Source organism: Mus caroli, unplaced genomic scaffold (assembly GCF_978045245.1).
Source record: "Mus caroli unplaced genomic scaffold, Mus_caroli_1 scaffold_4, whole genome shotgun sequence".
Lineage (NCBI taxonomy): Eukaryota > Metazoa > Chordata > Mammalia > Rodentia > Muridae > Mus > Mus caroli.
Genome location: NW_028227259.1, coordinates 152,353,961 through 152,370,886, shown reverse-complemented (window position 1 = coordinate 152,370,886; position 16,926 = coordinate 152,353,961). Strand labels below are relative to the sequence as shown.

The 16,926-nt window shown below is 44.9% G+C and overlaps 1 protein-coding gene across 1 annotated transcript in view; it reads right to left on the bottom strand.

The window, feature by feature from the left end:
* Positions 1-16,926, bottom strand: part of Mtus2 (microtubule associated scaffold protein 2) — a 355,323-nt gene that overhangs the window by 76,635 nt on the left and 261,762 nt on the right. Inside the window, exons 6-7 of the mRNA XM_029477860.2 lie at positions 4,933-5,031; positions 723-934 (exon numbers count right to left, since the gene is read on the bottom strand). Of these exons, the coding sequence (XP_029333720.1) occupies positions 723-934; positions 4,933-5,031 (311 nt within the window). The remainder of the gene's footprint in view (positions 1-722; positions 935-4,932; positions 5,032-16,926) is intronic.

The window sequence follows — 16,926 nt, the reverse complement described above, 5'->3', positions numbered from 1 at the left end:
TGCTAGGGTTTGAGTGTGGCCGATCCTCCAAAACCTCCCATTGAAATGTGGTAGCCCAGGGACTGCGGAAGGGGGGCCTCGAAAAAGAATTCATGACTGCCTCCATTCCCATAGAGTAGTTCCTGAGAGAGCCAGTCAGCATAAGACATTTCACTCACCTGCCCAATCACCCACCCCGTTCCCTGCCTTCCACCCCCCCCCCCCGCCCCCCCAAGGATAGGCATCATTTTCAAATCTCCAAAGTAAACCCTCCCTCTCACCCTCAGGCACAACCTTGGCATCCAGCTGACGCCAGTCCTCCTCTGATAAGGAACCAGCATTCTGCATTTCTAGAGAAGCAGTGATCAGGAGAGCGCCCTCTAGAGCCCATGCTGTAGGGCTCAGAGGAGGACGCCCCTCAGGCCTGCCTGGGTGCATTTCCCCTCAGCAGCAATGTGTGCTCTTCAAGTCCTCTGTATTTCCTCTTCTTCCTTTTTTGGCCCACCTTTCTCTTTGGTAATCAAGGTGACTTATACTTCTTTTTAGACTAGTTTTTTTTTTTTCCCCCCAGCGAGTTCTGGGCTCCTGGAATATTCTTAGAATGCTGCAGGAGATTCCACAGGACCAACAAGCCTCCACTCTAGCCCCAAACCCTAATACCACACACACTTCCCAACGCCCATCGTTAGTTCAAGCACTCAAAGAGTGAAGAAGACTGTAAACATTCACAGACACAGCCTCACCTTTCCAAAGAAATGCTTAGTAGACACAGCCAGGGCATCGAAGCCTTGGATGGCTTTCTTCAGCTCCCTTCGAGCCAGACCCAGCTGCCTGGCCTGCCACTCACACCTGTCCCGCAGTCGCTGGGCCAGCTGCCGCTCCGCCTCCCGGGCCTGCAGGTCAGGCTTGGGTGGGAACTCATTTCGAGGAGCTGAGGTCCTCTGCTTTGGGTACCCTGTGAAGAAAGGAAGGGAGTCACTGGGGGTATTCCGTTCAACTGTATCCTGTCACGGAAGCTCCCCACGCCCATGGGACAGGGAAGGCACTGCCCCTGGTTAGTCGTTTTAAGTATTAAACAGACAAAATAGGCAGGAACTTAAATTATTTATTTTGTTTACACAGTTTCAAGTGCCAAGTTTATGCTTAGAAAACAGTAACAAACACACCACCAAATTTCTTTCAGCTTCCATTTCTTTAAGGCCTGCTTGGGAAGTTTTTCTTTCTTTCTTGTTCCTTAAAGGGATTTAAACAATTTATAAACATTATTATGAAAACCTTGTAAATAAAAGCATCGGTCAGCAAAAGCAGCCAGACCCACAGCCTCCTTCCTCATAATAAACTTACATACAGTTAGAGTCGGCATTGGAGGAGGATGCTGTGGGGTTTCACATTACATTTTATACTTTCTTTATTGAATCTATTTTATGTCCTTTACCACCCTTAAATGTCTACTGGGAAATCAATCCAGAATCAGCTCTTGTAGAAGTCGGGCTTCAGCGAGCATGGTGGCTCCTCCCTTAGTATCAGAGAATCATGCTGCAAGCCCCTCCCTGCCCTTTCCTGCTCCTCTCATGGCCTTGTTCTTCACCATCAAGGTCAAGATAACATCTATTTCTGGGGCTTAGTTCCCATTGCACCAATGTCTTGGGGGCCCTCCAATGTGACTTCATATCATGCCCTCAGCCACCAATCTGGTCCGAGGCTCCCACCGGCATCCAGCTTCTAATCTTCATTACATAGCGAGTAGAGTGATCTTTCCAGGGATGTGAGGCGGTTCATCACCTGCGGGAAGCCACCCTCTGTTCCCATTGCAGTGTAAAGGAAACCGTCCTTCCCCACACTACTCACAAGGCTCCCGTGAGGCACATGGGAGGCGACAGAGCTCACTGGATGAACCAGAAGGTAGCTTACAGAATACCGGGGGGCCGGGGGCAGAGTTAGGGAGGTTCAGAAGAGGGGCCTTTGGGGCTGAAGTTTGAGGAAGAAACGGTACCAGGCAAGAGTTCATGCCAGACAAGGTCATCATGGCTAAGTACCTATGGACCACTATCCCTCCACTGAGGCACAGAGACATGCTGTCCCCACAGGTAGCCAGAGAGCCTGCAGGTGGTCATGATGTGATGTCTCAGACAGTTTCCCTGAGTACAGGCGGATGTCCCTGTGTCACCTAAAGTCTTCCAGGGGCTCTTTCTTTCTCTCCTGATTTTTGCCCTTTTCTAAAACCTCAGGAAACAAGATGCAAAGCCCAAATGCAGTGTCCTACACAGAGGTACACAAAGCAAGGTGACACATGAATGGCCCCAGCTGTTGACAGGTGACTCAGGTGCAGACATGATAATGTTAATCCTCTTAAGTCATCAGAGGCTGTGGTGGCAACTCAGGCGGAATTGCACCTCAAAAGTTGTCTTCATGTGATCAAAATATGTTCTATCCCAGAAAAAGTACACACACGTTGTAGACAGCTCAATATTGAATTGCGTGTGCATCACTATAGCATTCTCAGTAGTGAAAAACAAAAGCCAGTTTCCCTCAAAATCTCAGAGAAGTAGAGGAGAGATATTACTGCTGCGACCCCTTGGAGACGGGGTTTCAGGTTCCCGTTCTCCCTTTTCCCCTCATGTGTGGGGTGAATCTGAACTCCCAGTGTCTGAATCTCACCCCAGTCAGTTTCTTTTGAGCCATCCTACCGACTACATAAATCAGGTTAGGGCAGAAAGACCCTATGCTGACCACAACAACATGTGACAGCTGACCCCCCAGAGAGAAGCCAGTAACTGGACATCAGCTCAAAGGTGAGCGTCAACAGTTGTTCGCGTGCGAAGGCTGAGTGCTGGGGAGGACACGGTGCTTGAAAATGGAAAGCGAGTATTAAAAATTCATCCGCACCATCCGGTCACTACCCAGGGGATTGCTGTGGACGAAACGGGGTGATTTAATTAGATCTGGAAAGCTTATCGGACACGGACACGGAACAGTGCTGTTGCCTGCACGTTGATAATGTGACAGGGGGCTGTGACCTTCACACTTGTAAACAAGGTGGAAGCAAGGACCGGATGCAGCTTTGATAGCTTCTCAGTTGAAGGAGAAGTCCTTTATGGACTTGGTTATTGTCATTACAGAGGCATGGCCCACGGGCACATGAGCAGAGTTCTTTGTGGACTTGAAGAGAGCTTTATTTTTTGTTTTGTTTTGTTTTAGAGAGTAAACATAGTTCAGAAGGTTTTGTGGGATGGAACGCTATTTCCCTACTTAGTATCGGCAGCTGCTTGCCAGGAGTTTCTGCCATGCTGGTTGGTTTTTGTTAACCGGGAAGAGGAAACCTTGTTTGAGGAATTGTCTCCATCTGATTGGCCTGTGGGATATTTCACTGTCATTCTGCCTGAATTTAACGGATCACCCTTGACCTCTGGGGTGGGGGGGCTGGGGGCTGAGCGAGTAATCAGTTCCACTGATATGTTGACGTTTCTAAGCGCCCGTAAACCGCAGGGTCTAGAGAGCTTCTGCCCTGGTTAGACAAACCTATGGAGCGTGTTCCCAAGCAAAAGGGACATGCTGTCACTGGGAGAGGTGTGTGGGGGTGGGGGAGCTTTTCTGGCTCCCATGCTAAGGACCTTTCACCCCGATGCTCATCTCTGTCCTGTGTCTGACCCTTTATAAACAATGGGTAAGTGAAGTAGAGGCCTCCCGTATGAACCAGCACAGCAGGCACTGGAAAGGATGGAGAAACCAAACCCGCATGTGCTACCACCCAGAAGGCAAATGGCAAATTACCCTGTGAAACAAATTTGGCCCAGTTCTACAAAGTGAAGCATATAATTACCTCAGAGTCCACACATCCAGCTACTGAGGTATTGATTTAGCAAAGAGAAAAGAGTGCAGGTATCCATGCCACATCACCCACAAACACCATAGCTGCCTGACTTTGGTTCCAGTAGGCAAATAGCCTCAGAGGACCATTGCCAGGGAAATAAGTAAGCTGGGTACAGTGGTTTGAATGAGAATGTTCACCATAGGCCGAACACTTGTGGTCCTCAGGGGCTGCTGATATAGGGGTTGTGGCCTTGCTGGAAGAAGTCATCACTAGGGGCTGGCTTTGAGGTTTCAAAGCCTCCTATTAACCTCAGCACCTGCTCTCTAAGCTTTCTACTTACAGGAGGGGTTGGCCACCATGCTAGCTGCTTGCTACCCCAAAATGGTGGACTCTTATCCCTCTGGAATCATAAGCTGAAATAAACTCTTTCTCCCATAAGTTGCCTTTGTCACCGATGGATCTTTGCACAGCCTCCAAGAACTTATCCCTGACTGGGATGGTGAGGAAATGAAGAACAGACAGACAGATGACAGACAAGCACACAGACCAAAAGCTGGGACTGGGTGGTCTGGGATAGGCTTTCCCTAACTAGCCATGTCTAACCTCCCAGCAGCAGTATGCTGCAGCCACAGACTAGACCCAGGACTCTCGCCCATGTGGGAACCACCCAGCGCCCTCTCCCCCTGCCCTCTCTTCCCTTTAGCCTAGGGGTTGATGAGCCACCCGCAGGGCCCTCATTCTGTTCTCAACTCTTCTGCCGTGTCCATTGGTGTATGGGATGCCCGAAGCTGGGAACCTGGTGCCTAGGTTCTGCCCCTTGTCTATTATCAGCCAAACTGGGGTCCATGGCTTCCCACAGCCAGACACCCATCATGGGCTTCATGGAAAGCGTGTGGCAGTTCTCCTCGTCTGCCCGCCCAGAGCACTGGAACTCTGGGATGCGGGTTTTCTCCCACTCCCCTTTATTCCCCCACACCCACAGCCCAGCATAACATCTTGGTTTTTATAGGTTCCTTTTGTATGGAATGAGGAAACCCAGCCTGTGTGTGTGTCAAGCTGGTGTACATCCATCGACACCATCTGAACGAACTCAGCTTCAAATGTAGCTCTCACCCCCAGCACAGACTGCATGTGGAAGGTACCTGGCGAGTGAGGTTTGGTGGCAGCAGAAGCTGTCCTCTTGGGAGACGAAACAGCGGGCTTTTTGGCTTCTGGATCTTTCTGCAATTCTTTCTTTGCTCCTGCAGATGGTAAAGAGGAACAGAAGAGAGAAAAGACCAGTTACATGCAGAGCTATAACCCAAACTGCTGTGGAAAAGACTACGTAGTAACAGGAAAAACAGAACAACAAGAAAATAGGTGTCCACCTGGGAGGGCTCTGCCGGAGCAGGTGGGGGAGCCATCTTGGGTCCTGGATCCCTCAGAGACTAGTCTGCACAGGTGAGAGTGTGAACTACAGAAGCGTCACAGCTTCTGGGACAGGCAGAAGCAACACAGCTTCTGGGACAGACCCCATTTCGGGCTCCAGACATCCAGGCACCTTCCCACCAGAGGAGAGGTGTCTGCCCGGGAGGGCTCTGCTGGAGCAGGTTGGGGAGCCATCTTGGGTCCCAGATCCCTCAGAGAACATTCTGCGCAGGTGAGAGTGCAGACTATAGAAGCTACACAGCTTCTGGGACAGGCCCTGTTTTAGGCCTTCATCTTCAGCCAGGAGGCAGGTCCGAACGCCAGATATCTGTGCACCTTCCCTGCAAGAGGAGAGCTAGCCTGCAGAGAGTACTCTGACCACTGAGACTCAGGAGAGAGCTAGATTCCCAGGTCTACTGACAGAGGTTAACAGACTCACAGGAGGAACAAGCTCCAACCAGAGACAACTATAACAACTAACTCCAGAGATTACCAGATGGCGAAAGGCAAATGTAAGAATCTTACTAACAGAAACCAAGACCACTCACCATCATCAGAACCCAGCACTCCCACCTCAGCCAGTCCTGGATACCCCAACACAGCCAAAAAGCAAGACTCGGATATAAAATCATATCACATGATGCTGGTAGAGGACATCATGAAGGACTTTAATAACTCACTTAAAGAAATACAGGAGAACACTGCTAAAGAGGTAGAAGTCCTTAAAGAAATACAGGAAAATACAACCAAACAGGTGATGGAATTGAACAAAACCATCCAAGACATAAAAAGGGAAGTAGAAACAATAAAGAAAACCCAAAGCGAGACAACACTGGAGAAAGAAACTGTAGGAGAAAAATCTGGAACCATAGATGTGAGCATCAGCAACAGAATACAAGAGATAGAAGAGAAAATCTCAGGTGCAGAAGATTCCATAGAGAACATGGGCACAACAATCAAAGAAAATGCAAAATGCAAAAAATCCTAACTCAAAACATCCAGGAAACCCAGGACACAATGAGAAGACCAAACCTACAGATAATAGGAGTAGATGAGAATGAAGATTTTCAACTTAAAGGGCCAGCAAATATCTTCAACAAAATTATAGAAGAAAATTTCCCAACCCTAAAGAAAGAGATGCCCATGAACATGCAAGAAACCTACAGAACTCCAAATAGACTGAATCAGAAAAGAAACTTCTCCCAACATATAATAATCAGAACAACAAATGTGCTAAATAAAGATAGAATATTAAAAGCAGTAAGGGAAAAAGGTCAAGTAACATATAAAAGCAGGCCTATTAGAATTACACCAGACTTCTCACTAGAGACTATGAAAGCCAGAAGATCCTGGACAGATGATATGCAGACCCTAAGAGAACACAAATACCAGCCCAGGCTATTATACCCAGCAAAACTCTCAATTACCATAGACGGAAAAACCAAAGTATTCCATGGTAAAACCAAATTCACACAATATCTTTCCACGAATCCAGCCCTTCAAAGGATAATAAAGAGAAAACACCAACACAAGGATAGAAACTATACCCTAGAAAAAGCAAGAAAGTAATCCTTCAACAAACCTAAAAGAAGACAGCCACAAGAACAAAATCCTAACTTTAACAACAAAAATAACAGGAAGCAACAATTACTTTTCTTTAATTTCTCTTAACATCATTGGACTCAATTCCCCAATAAAAAGACATAGACTAATAGATTGGCTACACAAACAGGACCCAACATTTTGTTGCTTACAGGAAACCCACCTCAGGGAAAAGGACAGACACTACCTCCAAGTGTAAGGCTGGAAAACAATTTTCCAAGAAAATGGTCCGAAGAAACAAGCTGGAGTAGCCATTCTAATATTGAACAAAATTGACTTCCAACCCAAAGTTATCAAAAAAGACAATGAGGGGCACTTCATACTCATCAAAGGTAAAATCTACCAAGATGAACTCTCAATTCTGAATATCTATACTCCAAATACAAGGGCAGCCACATTCATTAAAGAAACTTTAGTAAAGCTCAAAGCACATATTGCACCTCACACAATAATAGTGGGAGACTTTAACACCCCATTCTCACCAATGGACAAATCCTGGAAACAGAAACTAAACAGAGAAACATGGATACTAACAGAAATTATGAAACAAATGGATTTAACAGATATCTACAGAACATTTTATCCTAAAACAAAAGGATATACCTTCTTCTCAGCGCCACATGGTACCTCTTCCAAAATTGACCTTATAATTGGTCACAAAACGGGCCTCAACAGATACAAAAATATTGAAATTATCCCATGAATCCTATCTGATCACAATGGACTAAGGCTGATCTTCAATAACAACATAAATAATAGAAAGCCAACATTCATGTGGAAACTAAACAACACTATACTCAATGATTCCTTGGCAAGGATGAAATAAAGAAAGAAATTAAAGGCTTTTTAGAGTTTAATGAAAATGAAGCCACAACATACCCAAACTTATGGGACACAATGAAGGCAGTTCTAAGAGGAAAACTCATAGCCCTGAGTGCCTCCAAAAAGAAACTAGAGAGAGCATACACTAGCAGCCTGACAGCACACCTAGAAGCTCTAGAACTAAAGGGAGCAAATTCATCCAAGAGGAGTAGATGGCAGGAAATAATCAAACTCAGGGCTGAAATCAACCAAGTAGAAACCAAAAGAACTATTCAAAGAATCAATAAAACCAGGAGCTGGTTCTTTGAGAAAATCAACAAGATAGATAAACCCTTAGCCAGACTAATTAGAGGGCACAGGGACAGTATCCTAATTAACAAAATCAAAAATGAAAAAGGAGACATAACAACAGAACCTGAAGAAATCTAAAACATCATCAGATCCTACTACAAAAGGCTATACTCAACAAAACTAGAAAACCTGGATGAAATGGACAACTTCCTAGACAGATACCAGGTACCAAAGTTAAATCAGGATCAGATTAACGATCTAAACATTTCCATTTCCCCTAAAGAAATAGAAGCAGTCATAAATAGTCTCCCAACCAAAAAAAAAAAAAAAAAAAAAAAAAAAAGCCCAGGATCAGATGGGTTTAGAGCAGAGTCCTATCAGACTTTCAAAGAAGACCTAATTCCAACTCTTCTTAAACTATTCCACAAAATAGAAACAGAAGGTACTCTACACAATTCATTCTATGAAGCCACAATTACTCTGATACCTAAAACACACAAAGATCCAACAAAGAAAGAGAACTTCATACCAATTTCCCTTATGAATTTCGATGCAAAAATACTCAATAAAATCCTTGCAAACTGAATCCAAGAATGATCAAAATGATCATCCATCATGACCAAGTAGGCTTCATCCCAGGGATGCAGGGATGTTTTAATATATGGAAATCCATCAACGTAATCCACTATATAAACAAACTCAAAGACAAAAAACACATGATCATCTCGTTAGATGCTGAGAAAGCATTTGACAAAATCCAACACCCATTCATGATAAAAGTTTTGGAAAGATCAGGAATTTAAGGCCCATACCTAAACATAATAAAAGGAATCTACAGCAAACCAGTAGCCAACATCAAATTAAATGGAGAGAAACTGGAAGCAATCCCACTAAAATCAGGGACTAGACAAGGCTGCCCACTTTCTACCTACCTATTCAATATAGTACTTGAAGTTCTAGCCAGAGCAATTTGACAACAAAAGGACATCAAGGGGATACAAATTGGAAAGGAAGAAGTCAAAATATCACTTTTTGCAGATGATATGATAGTATATATAAGTGACCCCAAAAATTCCACCAGAGAACTCCTAAACCTGATAAACAGCTTCAGTGCAGTAGCTGGATATAGAATTAACACAAATAAATCAATGGCCTTTCTCTACACAAATGATAAACGGACTGAGAAAGAAATTTGGGAAACAACACCCTTCACAATAGTCACAAATAATATAAAATTCTTTGGTGTGACTCTAACTAAGGAAGTGAAAGATCTGTATGATAAGAACTTCAAAGAAAGTTGAAGAAAGAAATTGAAGAAGGTCTCAGAAGATGGAAAGATCTCCCATGCTCATGGATTGGCAGGATTAATATAGTAAACTGGCTATCTTGCTGAAAGCAATCTACAGATTCAATGCAATCCCCATCAAAATTCCAACTCAATTCTTCACTGAGATAGAAAGGGCAGTTTGCAAATTCATCTGGAAAAATAAAAAACCCAGGATAGCAAAAACTATTCTCAACAATAAAAGAACCTCTGGTGGAATCACCATGCCTGACCTAAAGCTGTACTACAGAGCAATTGTGATAAAAACTGCATGGTACTGGTACAGTGACAGACAGGTAGAGCAATGGAATAGAATTGAAGACCCAGAAATGAACCCACACACCTATGGTCACTTGATCTTTGACAAGGGAGCTAAAACCATCCAGTGGAAAAAAAGACAGCATTTTCAACAAATGGTGCTGGCACAACTGGCGGTTATCATGTAGAGGAATATGAATTGATCCATTCTTATCTCCTTGTACAAATCTCAAGTCTAAGTGGATCAAGGAACTTCACATAAAACCAGAGACACTGAAATTAATAGAGGAGAAAGTGGGGGAAAGTCTCAAAGATATGGGCACAGGGGAAAAATTCCTAAACAGAACAGCAATGGCTTGTGCTGTAAGATCAAGAATTGACAAATGTGATCTCATAAAATTGCAAGGCTTTTGTAAGGCAAAAGACACTGTCAATAAGACAAAAAGGCCACCAACAGATTGGGAAAGGATCTTTACCAATCCTAAATCTGATAGGGGACTAATATCCAATATATACAAAGAGCTCAAGAAGCTGGATTCCAGAAATTTGAATAACCCCATTAAAAAATGGGGTTCAGTGCTGAACAAAGAATTCTCACCTGAGAAATACCGAATGGCTGAGAAGCACCTGAAAAAATGTTCAGCATCCTTAATCATCAGGGAAATGCAAATCAAAACAACCTTGAGATTCCACCTCACACCAGTCAGAATGGCTAAGATCAAAAATTCAGGTGACAGCAGATGCTGGTGAGGATGTGGAGAAAGAGGAACACTCCTCTACTGCTCGTGGGATTGCAAGCTTGTACAACCACTCTGGAAGTCAGTCGGGAGGTTCCTCAGAAAATTGGACATAGTACTACCGGAAGATTCAGCAATACCTCTCCTGGGCATATACCCGGAAGAAGTCCCAACTGGTAATAAGAACACATGCTCCAATATGTTCATAGCAGCCTTATTTATAATAGCCAGAAGCTGGAAAGAACCCAGATGTCCCTCAACAGAAGAATGGATACAGAAAATGTGGTACATTTACACAATGGAGTACTACTCAGCTATTAAAAACAGTGGATTTATGAAATTCTTGGACAAATGGATGTATTTGGGGGATATCATCCTTAGTGAGGTAACCCAATCACCAAAGAAGTCATTAGATATGCACTCACTGATAAGTGGATATTAGCCCAGAAACATAGAACACCCAAGATACAGTTTGCAAAACACAAGAAAATCAAGGAGAAGACCAATGGGTGGATACTTCATTCCTCCTTAGAATAGGGAACAAAATACCCATGAAAGGAGTTACAGAGACAAAGTTTGGAGCTAAGACAAAAGGATGGACTATCCAGAGACTACCCCACCTGGGGATCCATCCCACAATCAGCCACCAAACCCAGACACTGTTGCATATGCCAGAAAGATTTTGCTGAAGAGACCCGATATAGCTGTCTCATATGAGGCTATGCCAGTGCCTGCCTGGCAAATACAGAAGTGGATGCTCACAGTTATCTATAAGATGGAACACAGGGCCCCCAATAGAGAAGCTAGAGAAAGTACCCAAGGAGCTGAAGGGGTTTGCAAACCTATAGGTGGAACAAAAATATGAACTAACCAGTACCCCCAGAGCTCGTGTCTCTAGCTCCATATGTAGCAGAAGATGGCCTAGTCAGCCATCACTGGGAAGAGAGGCCCCTTGGCATTGCAAACTTTATATGCCCCAGTACAGGGGAATGCCAGGGCCAAGAAGTGGGAGTGGATGGTTAGGAGAGCAGGGCAGGGTGGGGAGGGTATAGGGAACTTTCGGGATAGCATTTTTAATGTATATAAAGAAAATATCTAATAAAAAGAAAGAAAGAAAGAAAGAAAGAAAAGAAAAGAAAAGAAAAGAAAAGAAAAGAAAAGAAAAGAAAAGAAAAGAAAAGAAAAGAAAAGAAAAGAAAAGAAAAGAGCCGGGTAATTTGTTATAGTCAACGCCCTCGCTTCTGTGGCTGGGAGAGTGACACCCTTGATTATAACACAGGGCATTTACGTCTAAGTGTCCTCTGAAATGGGCTCCACTTGTCTCTGGTTTGACAAAAACAACACTTACTCTGGCAGTCACGGTAAACTGTGACCTCATAAGACATCCAGGAATTAAAATTTCACTGTACTTGGGCACCAATTTGGTCTACTGAAGACAGGGAAGGGAACAACAGACCAAAAAAAAAAAAAAAAAAAAAAAAAAAACCTGCAGGGAGGGGTGTGTGTGTGTGTGTGTGTGTGTGTGTGTGTGTGTGAGGGGGAACACCTCTGATTGCTTTCCATTTGGGAGCGACCTGGAGTTCCCTGGCCCCCTGGGCTGCAGCTTAGCCAGGAACTATCCCAGCATGCTCTGCAGGAGGGATAACCTGGGCAAGGGTGTGATGTACAGGCACGGGTAGATGCCCTCAGAAGATGACTGGGGACAGTGAGAGCGGTTTCTTTCCAAAAGCTCAAGTCTGCTCTTCCTCCGTGTTGCTAGGTAGGCTGCAAGTGCCCGCTACATGTCCACTCATCCCGTGCTCCCACGGGACCGTGCGTGCGAGAACGTTCTCCAGGCCCACGCCCCGCCAGCACTGACAAGCCAGGCATGCAATCCCTGACAGACACCAGAAGACTGCACAGCAATCGAATGTGTGTCTCTGCTCAGCAGTGACTAATTGCAAGCCCATTTCTCTCTCCCTGACATGTAAGAGCTTTTCCTTCATCGTGCAGAGCAGACCTTCCCCATATTTAAATTTTGCGCATTTCCCCCCTTCGAACGTTATATTATCATCTTTTGCTGCCTGTAGTTTGAGGTTATAACGCGTTTGAATACCTCCGCTTTCCTCACCCCCTTTGAAGCTCTGATGTCTTGAGAACATCACTGAGGGTTTCTATGTGTGTGCACGTACACTGAAGGTCTTCCGAGGCATCTCGGGGCTTCAGGTGGCTGTGCCTCGGGGGTCCTTGAAACCCCAGCCACCGTTCAGTTCTCCAGGTATCACAGGCAACCACCACAGTGCTAATCTCACGATTCTCTCTTTCTTCCTGCCCTCTGCTTTTATGTTAGATCAACAAATAGGGAAAGAGACCAAGACTCCCGGGGACCAAGCAGGGAAACACTAGTTGCCTCCAAAGTCACCAGACACGTTTCCTGCTTAACAGCAAGCTACTCGTGAATATTTATTAAGCCTGAATTGAGTTTCCCATCTCTGTCTCACAGAGCAAGGGCTATAGCCCTAACTGTAAACTTTGGTACAGATAGCTTTTGAAATTCCACTTCTGCAAATCTCACTATGGAACACTTCCCCAAGTATGCAAAATATTGTGCTCAAAGACAGGACGTCATTTACAACAATGAATAGGTGAATATCAACAAAATCCACATTGAAGAAGACCCAAATTATCACAGACACACACACACACACACATTCAAGCCATGGGGTACTAAGCTGTCATTAAAAATATTATACTGACATGAAAAGACATCCACAATAAATAAAAGTATTAGCCATTGAATAGAAGTCAAGGTATTGTCTCATGTCACCACACAAAATAGCGCCTGTATTAAGGTTTCTAGCAGCTTAGTCATGCTAAGTTCTAAGCAGTAGGATTGAATGACTTGAACTATTTATTTTTGATGACTTGGCATTAATTTCACTTCAAGACAATAGTAGAGCAAGAGAGGTCAACCCGCAGTATGCAAAAGTCTGTATGCTACATAGATCGACAAGAAGGCCTGGCAGTGTGAACCCAGAATTCTCTGGGCTGAGACTCAACCTGTCCCAAGTCTGTCTGTCCTGCCTAATTGTTCTTACTGTCTGCTCATTTCTCCTTCCCCGAGTCTCTGTTTCCTGTTACCTCTGTAACAACCCCTCCAACTGCGTCCCCACCCCAGCCTCTCTCAGCACAATGACTTGGGTGGAAGAGCTCACTTCCCTCTGTGCTGTGGATCGAGTGTAAAGTGGCCCCTGGAGGCTCCCAGGTCCAGACTCTAGATCTTCAGCGGGTGATGCTGTTTGAGGAAGTGGTGTCACTGTTAGGAGACAAGAACCTGTCTAGCGGAGGCTGGCAGCTGAGGAAAGACCTTACTGGTTCAGCCTGGCCCTCGAACTGGCCCCAGCTTTTGCCTCTTCCCGTGTGAGGCCCATGTTTTCTAGATTCCTGTGACTCTGTTTTGTGGCCAGCCTCTTTAGTGGCTTCCTGTATTGTGGCTAGCTTTAGTGGCTCTGTGGCCAGCCTCTTTACTTTGACAGATCACTACTAAATTTTTTTTCTCTTTAAATTTTCCACTGCTCAAAAATTCCTCCCAATCAAATGTTTGCCTTAACTCAAACTTTTAATGTGGTGGTCGCTTCATTCCGAGATGCAAAGGGATTTCTCTGGGTTGCTAAGGACAGGCCTACTACTGAAACAAACTTCAGCCTTTTGTGGGTGACCTGCTGTACTTTCTCAAAGAACTCTCATTACCTCTGATTCTCACCCTAGTGCACCTGGGTGCCTTTTTTATTTATTATGCAGAGAGGCCTGGTAGATCTTTTTAACCTGCATAATAATGTTGGTTCTTTCCCTCCGGTTTCTCAGTTTATGGCTGTCCTATGAACTCTATTTGTGTGTGATGTCTCACTTTGCACAGCCTCCGTGTGCCCAGTCACGCCCAATACAGCCTCAGTTAAACGCAATGTCGTCTCAGCCTCTCCCTTCCACCTCCCCAGCTTTGGCTCCTTTGCTTATACTGGAGACAACGATCCTGTTTTTCTCTTCTCTTTTCTTCTTTCTTCACACTCAGGGCAACACCATGTCTGGTGAGATGTATGTTTCCTGTCTCTACAGTCAGCCTGCACCTCACCCTCCCAGTCACTGTAATTTCCAAACTCAGAGCAGCCTCAGACCCCAGCATGGCGGACGAGGGGATCCAGGTGCTGCCACCAATCTCTGGTCCTCTCCCACATTGCATGACAGTTGAAGATTTTGTTTACCCACCCAGAGGTTCCATTAGACAGTCCATTCCACATGAGTCACCTACTCACTAAATATCCATAAATACAATGAGTTGGTTATCCTGTAATGGGGTGAATTCAGGGCATTTGGAGACCTGTGCCTGGTTAGTGTTTTGCCAGCTTGATGCACTCTAGGGTCACTGGGCAGTGGGAGCCCATGATGAGAAAATGCCTCCATCCCATTGGCCTGAGGTACATTTTCTTTTGATGATCCGTATGAGTAAGGCCACCCTCACGCAGGAGGCCAGAGGTGCTGTAAGAAAGGAGGCTGAGCAAGCCATAGGGAGCAAGCCAGCAAGAAGCATTCATTCATCTATGACCTCTGCTTCGGTTCCTGCCTCCAGGTTCCTGCCTGGAGTTCCTGCCCCAACTCCCCTCAGAGATGGAGTGTGACCGGTAGACACAATAAGCCTTTCCTTGCTGAGCTGCTTTGGTCATTGTTCTGGTTGGTTTTATGTCAACTTGACACAAGCTAGAATCGTTAAGAAAAAAGGAGCCTCAGCTGGGTGTGGTGGCACACGCCTTTAATCCCAGCACTTGGGAGGCAGAGGCAGGTGGATTTCTGAGTTCGAGGCCAGCCTGGTCTACAGAGTGAGTTCCAGCACAGCCACGGCTACACAGAGAAACCCTGTCTCGAAAAAAAGCCAAAAAAAAAAAAAAAGAAGAAGAAGAAGAAGAGGAGGAGGAGGAGGAGGAAGAGGAAGAAGAAGAAGAAGAAGAAGAAGAAGAAGAAGAAGAAGAAGAAGAAGAAGAAGAAGAAGAAGAAGAAAGAAAGAAAGAAAGAAAGAAAGAAAGAAAGAAAGAAAGAAAGAAAGAAAGAAAGAAAGAAAAAAGCAGCCTCAATTGAGAAAATGTCTTCATAAGAGACATGCTGCTTTTAGGCATTTTCTTAATTTGTGATCAATAGGGGAGGGCCTAACATATTGTGAATGGGGCCATCCCTGGGCTGGTGGTACTGAGATATATATATCAGGTTAAGCAAGCCACGAGGAGCAGAGTCCAGTAAGCAGCAGCCTCCATGGCCTCTGCATCAGCTCCTCCCTCTGGGTTCCAGCCCTGCTTGAGTTCCTTCCATGATGAACAGCAATATGGAGGTGTAAGCCAAATTAACCCTGTCTTCCCAGATTGGTTTTTGGTCATGGTGTTTCTTTGCAGCCATAGAAACTCCAACTTTCAAGGAGTTTTATCACATCAATAGAAGCCTGTATACTCTCAAACCAAATGAGCAAACCTCTGACGTGCATAGCTTTGTGGGAAGAAAACACACCAGCTCTCCTGGGGATTTCACACACTGCCTGATCTATTAAGGCTGAGAACACTTGCGTAAGCTAGCAGTGGTGCGAAATTATGTAATTTTTGACACCAATCCATACAACCATTTTTGACACCAATACAAACAGCTCTATTCGTTGGGGGGCAGATTTTAGTGAGGCAAGCCCAAATTACCCCTTGTTGTTTTTGCCTTGTTTTACTTGCAAATTTAACTTTCAAATGAACTCCAGAGCATAATGAAATAAATGCTTTGGGGGACTCGTATTTTCCCTCTCCAGGAGAAGAGTCCCTTCATGGCCCACTTAAGAGTGAGGTATGAACTTTACTACAATGGCTGTCTAGTTTCTGCACTCCAAAGGATCCCTAGCATGTCACCCCTCATCACATGCTTCATCAGATGGCCCTAGTACACTTGAGGTGACATCAGCTTCTCAAGTACAGAGACAAAGGGAAGCGTCGGTCTGTGAGACATATAAATCAGCAATGGCAACATGACACATTGAGTGTCAGGCCAGAGGAGTGGTGAAGACTTCTCTCTGGGAAAGAGTAGACCATGGAGGGGGAGCATCATTGAAGGAGGCTATGCTTGAGCTGGGCTGTGAGGAGGGCAGGAGACTCTCCAGGAAGAAAGCCTGACCCAGACAGTGAACGTGTGAGTGTGTGTGTGCAGACGTCCACAGTCAAAGAAGACGACGCAGAAGAGGATGGGATGGCTAGTTTTTGCATCCAGCTACATGGTCTCTAGCCCTTGATGATGTCCAAGGTCACTGGACCAAAGCAAATATCCCTTCCTCTGATTCCTTTTAACATACCAATCTCCCCCCATGAAAATCTAGTCTAAGGCAAAATAAGGTTGTTTTAAAAAATAGTGATTATGGGGCTGGAGAGATGGCTCGGTGGTTAAGAGCACTGACTGCTCTTCCGAAGGTCCTGAGTTCAAATCCCAGCAACCACATGGTGGCTCACAACCATCCGTAATGAGATCTGATGCCCTATCATGGGCATCATGTAATAAATAAATAGATTTTTTTTAAAAAAATAATGATTGTTCTGTGCTCTACCTTTTAATAAGCAGAAAACCACGACTGATGGCTACTAATGAGCGTGACAGTGGCAAATGAAAACTAGAAAGAGTCAGCAGGAAGTTAAATTGTTTTAATTTTT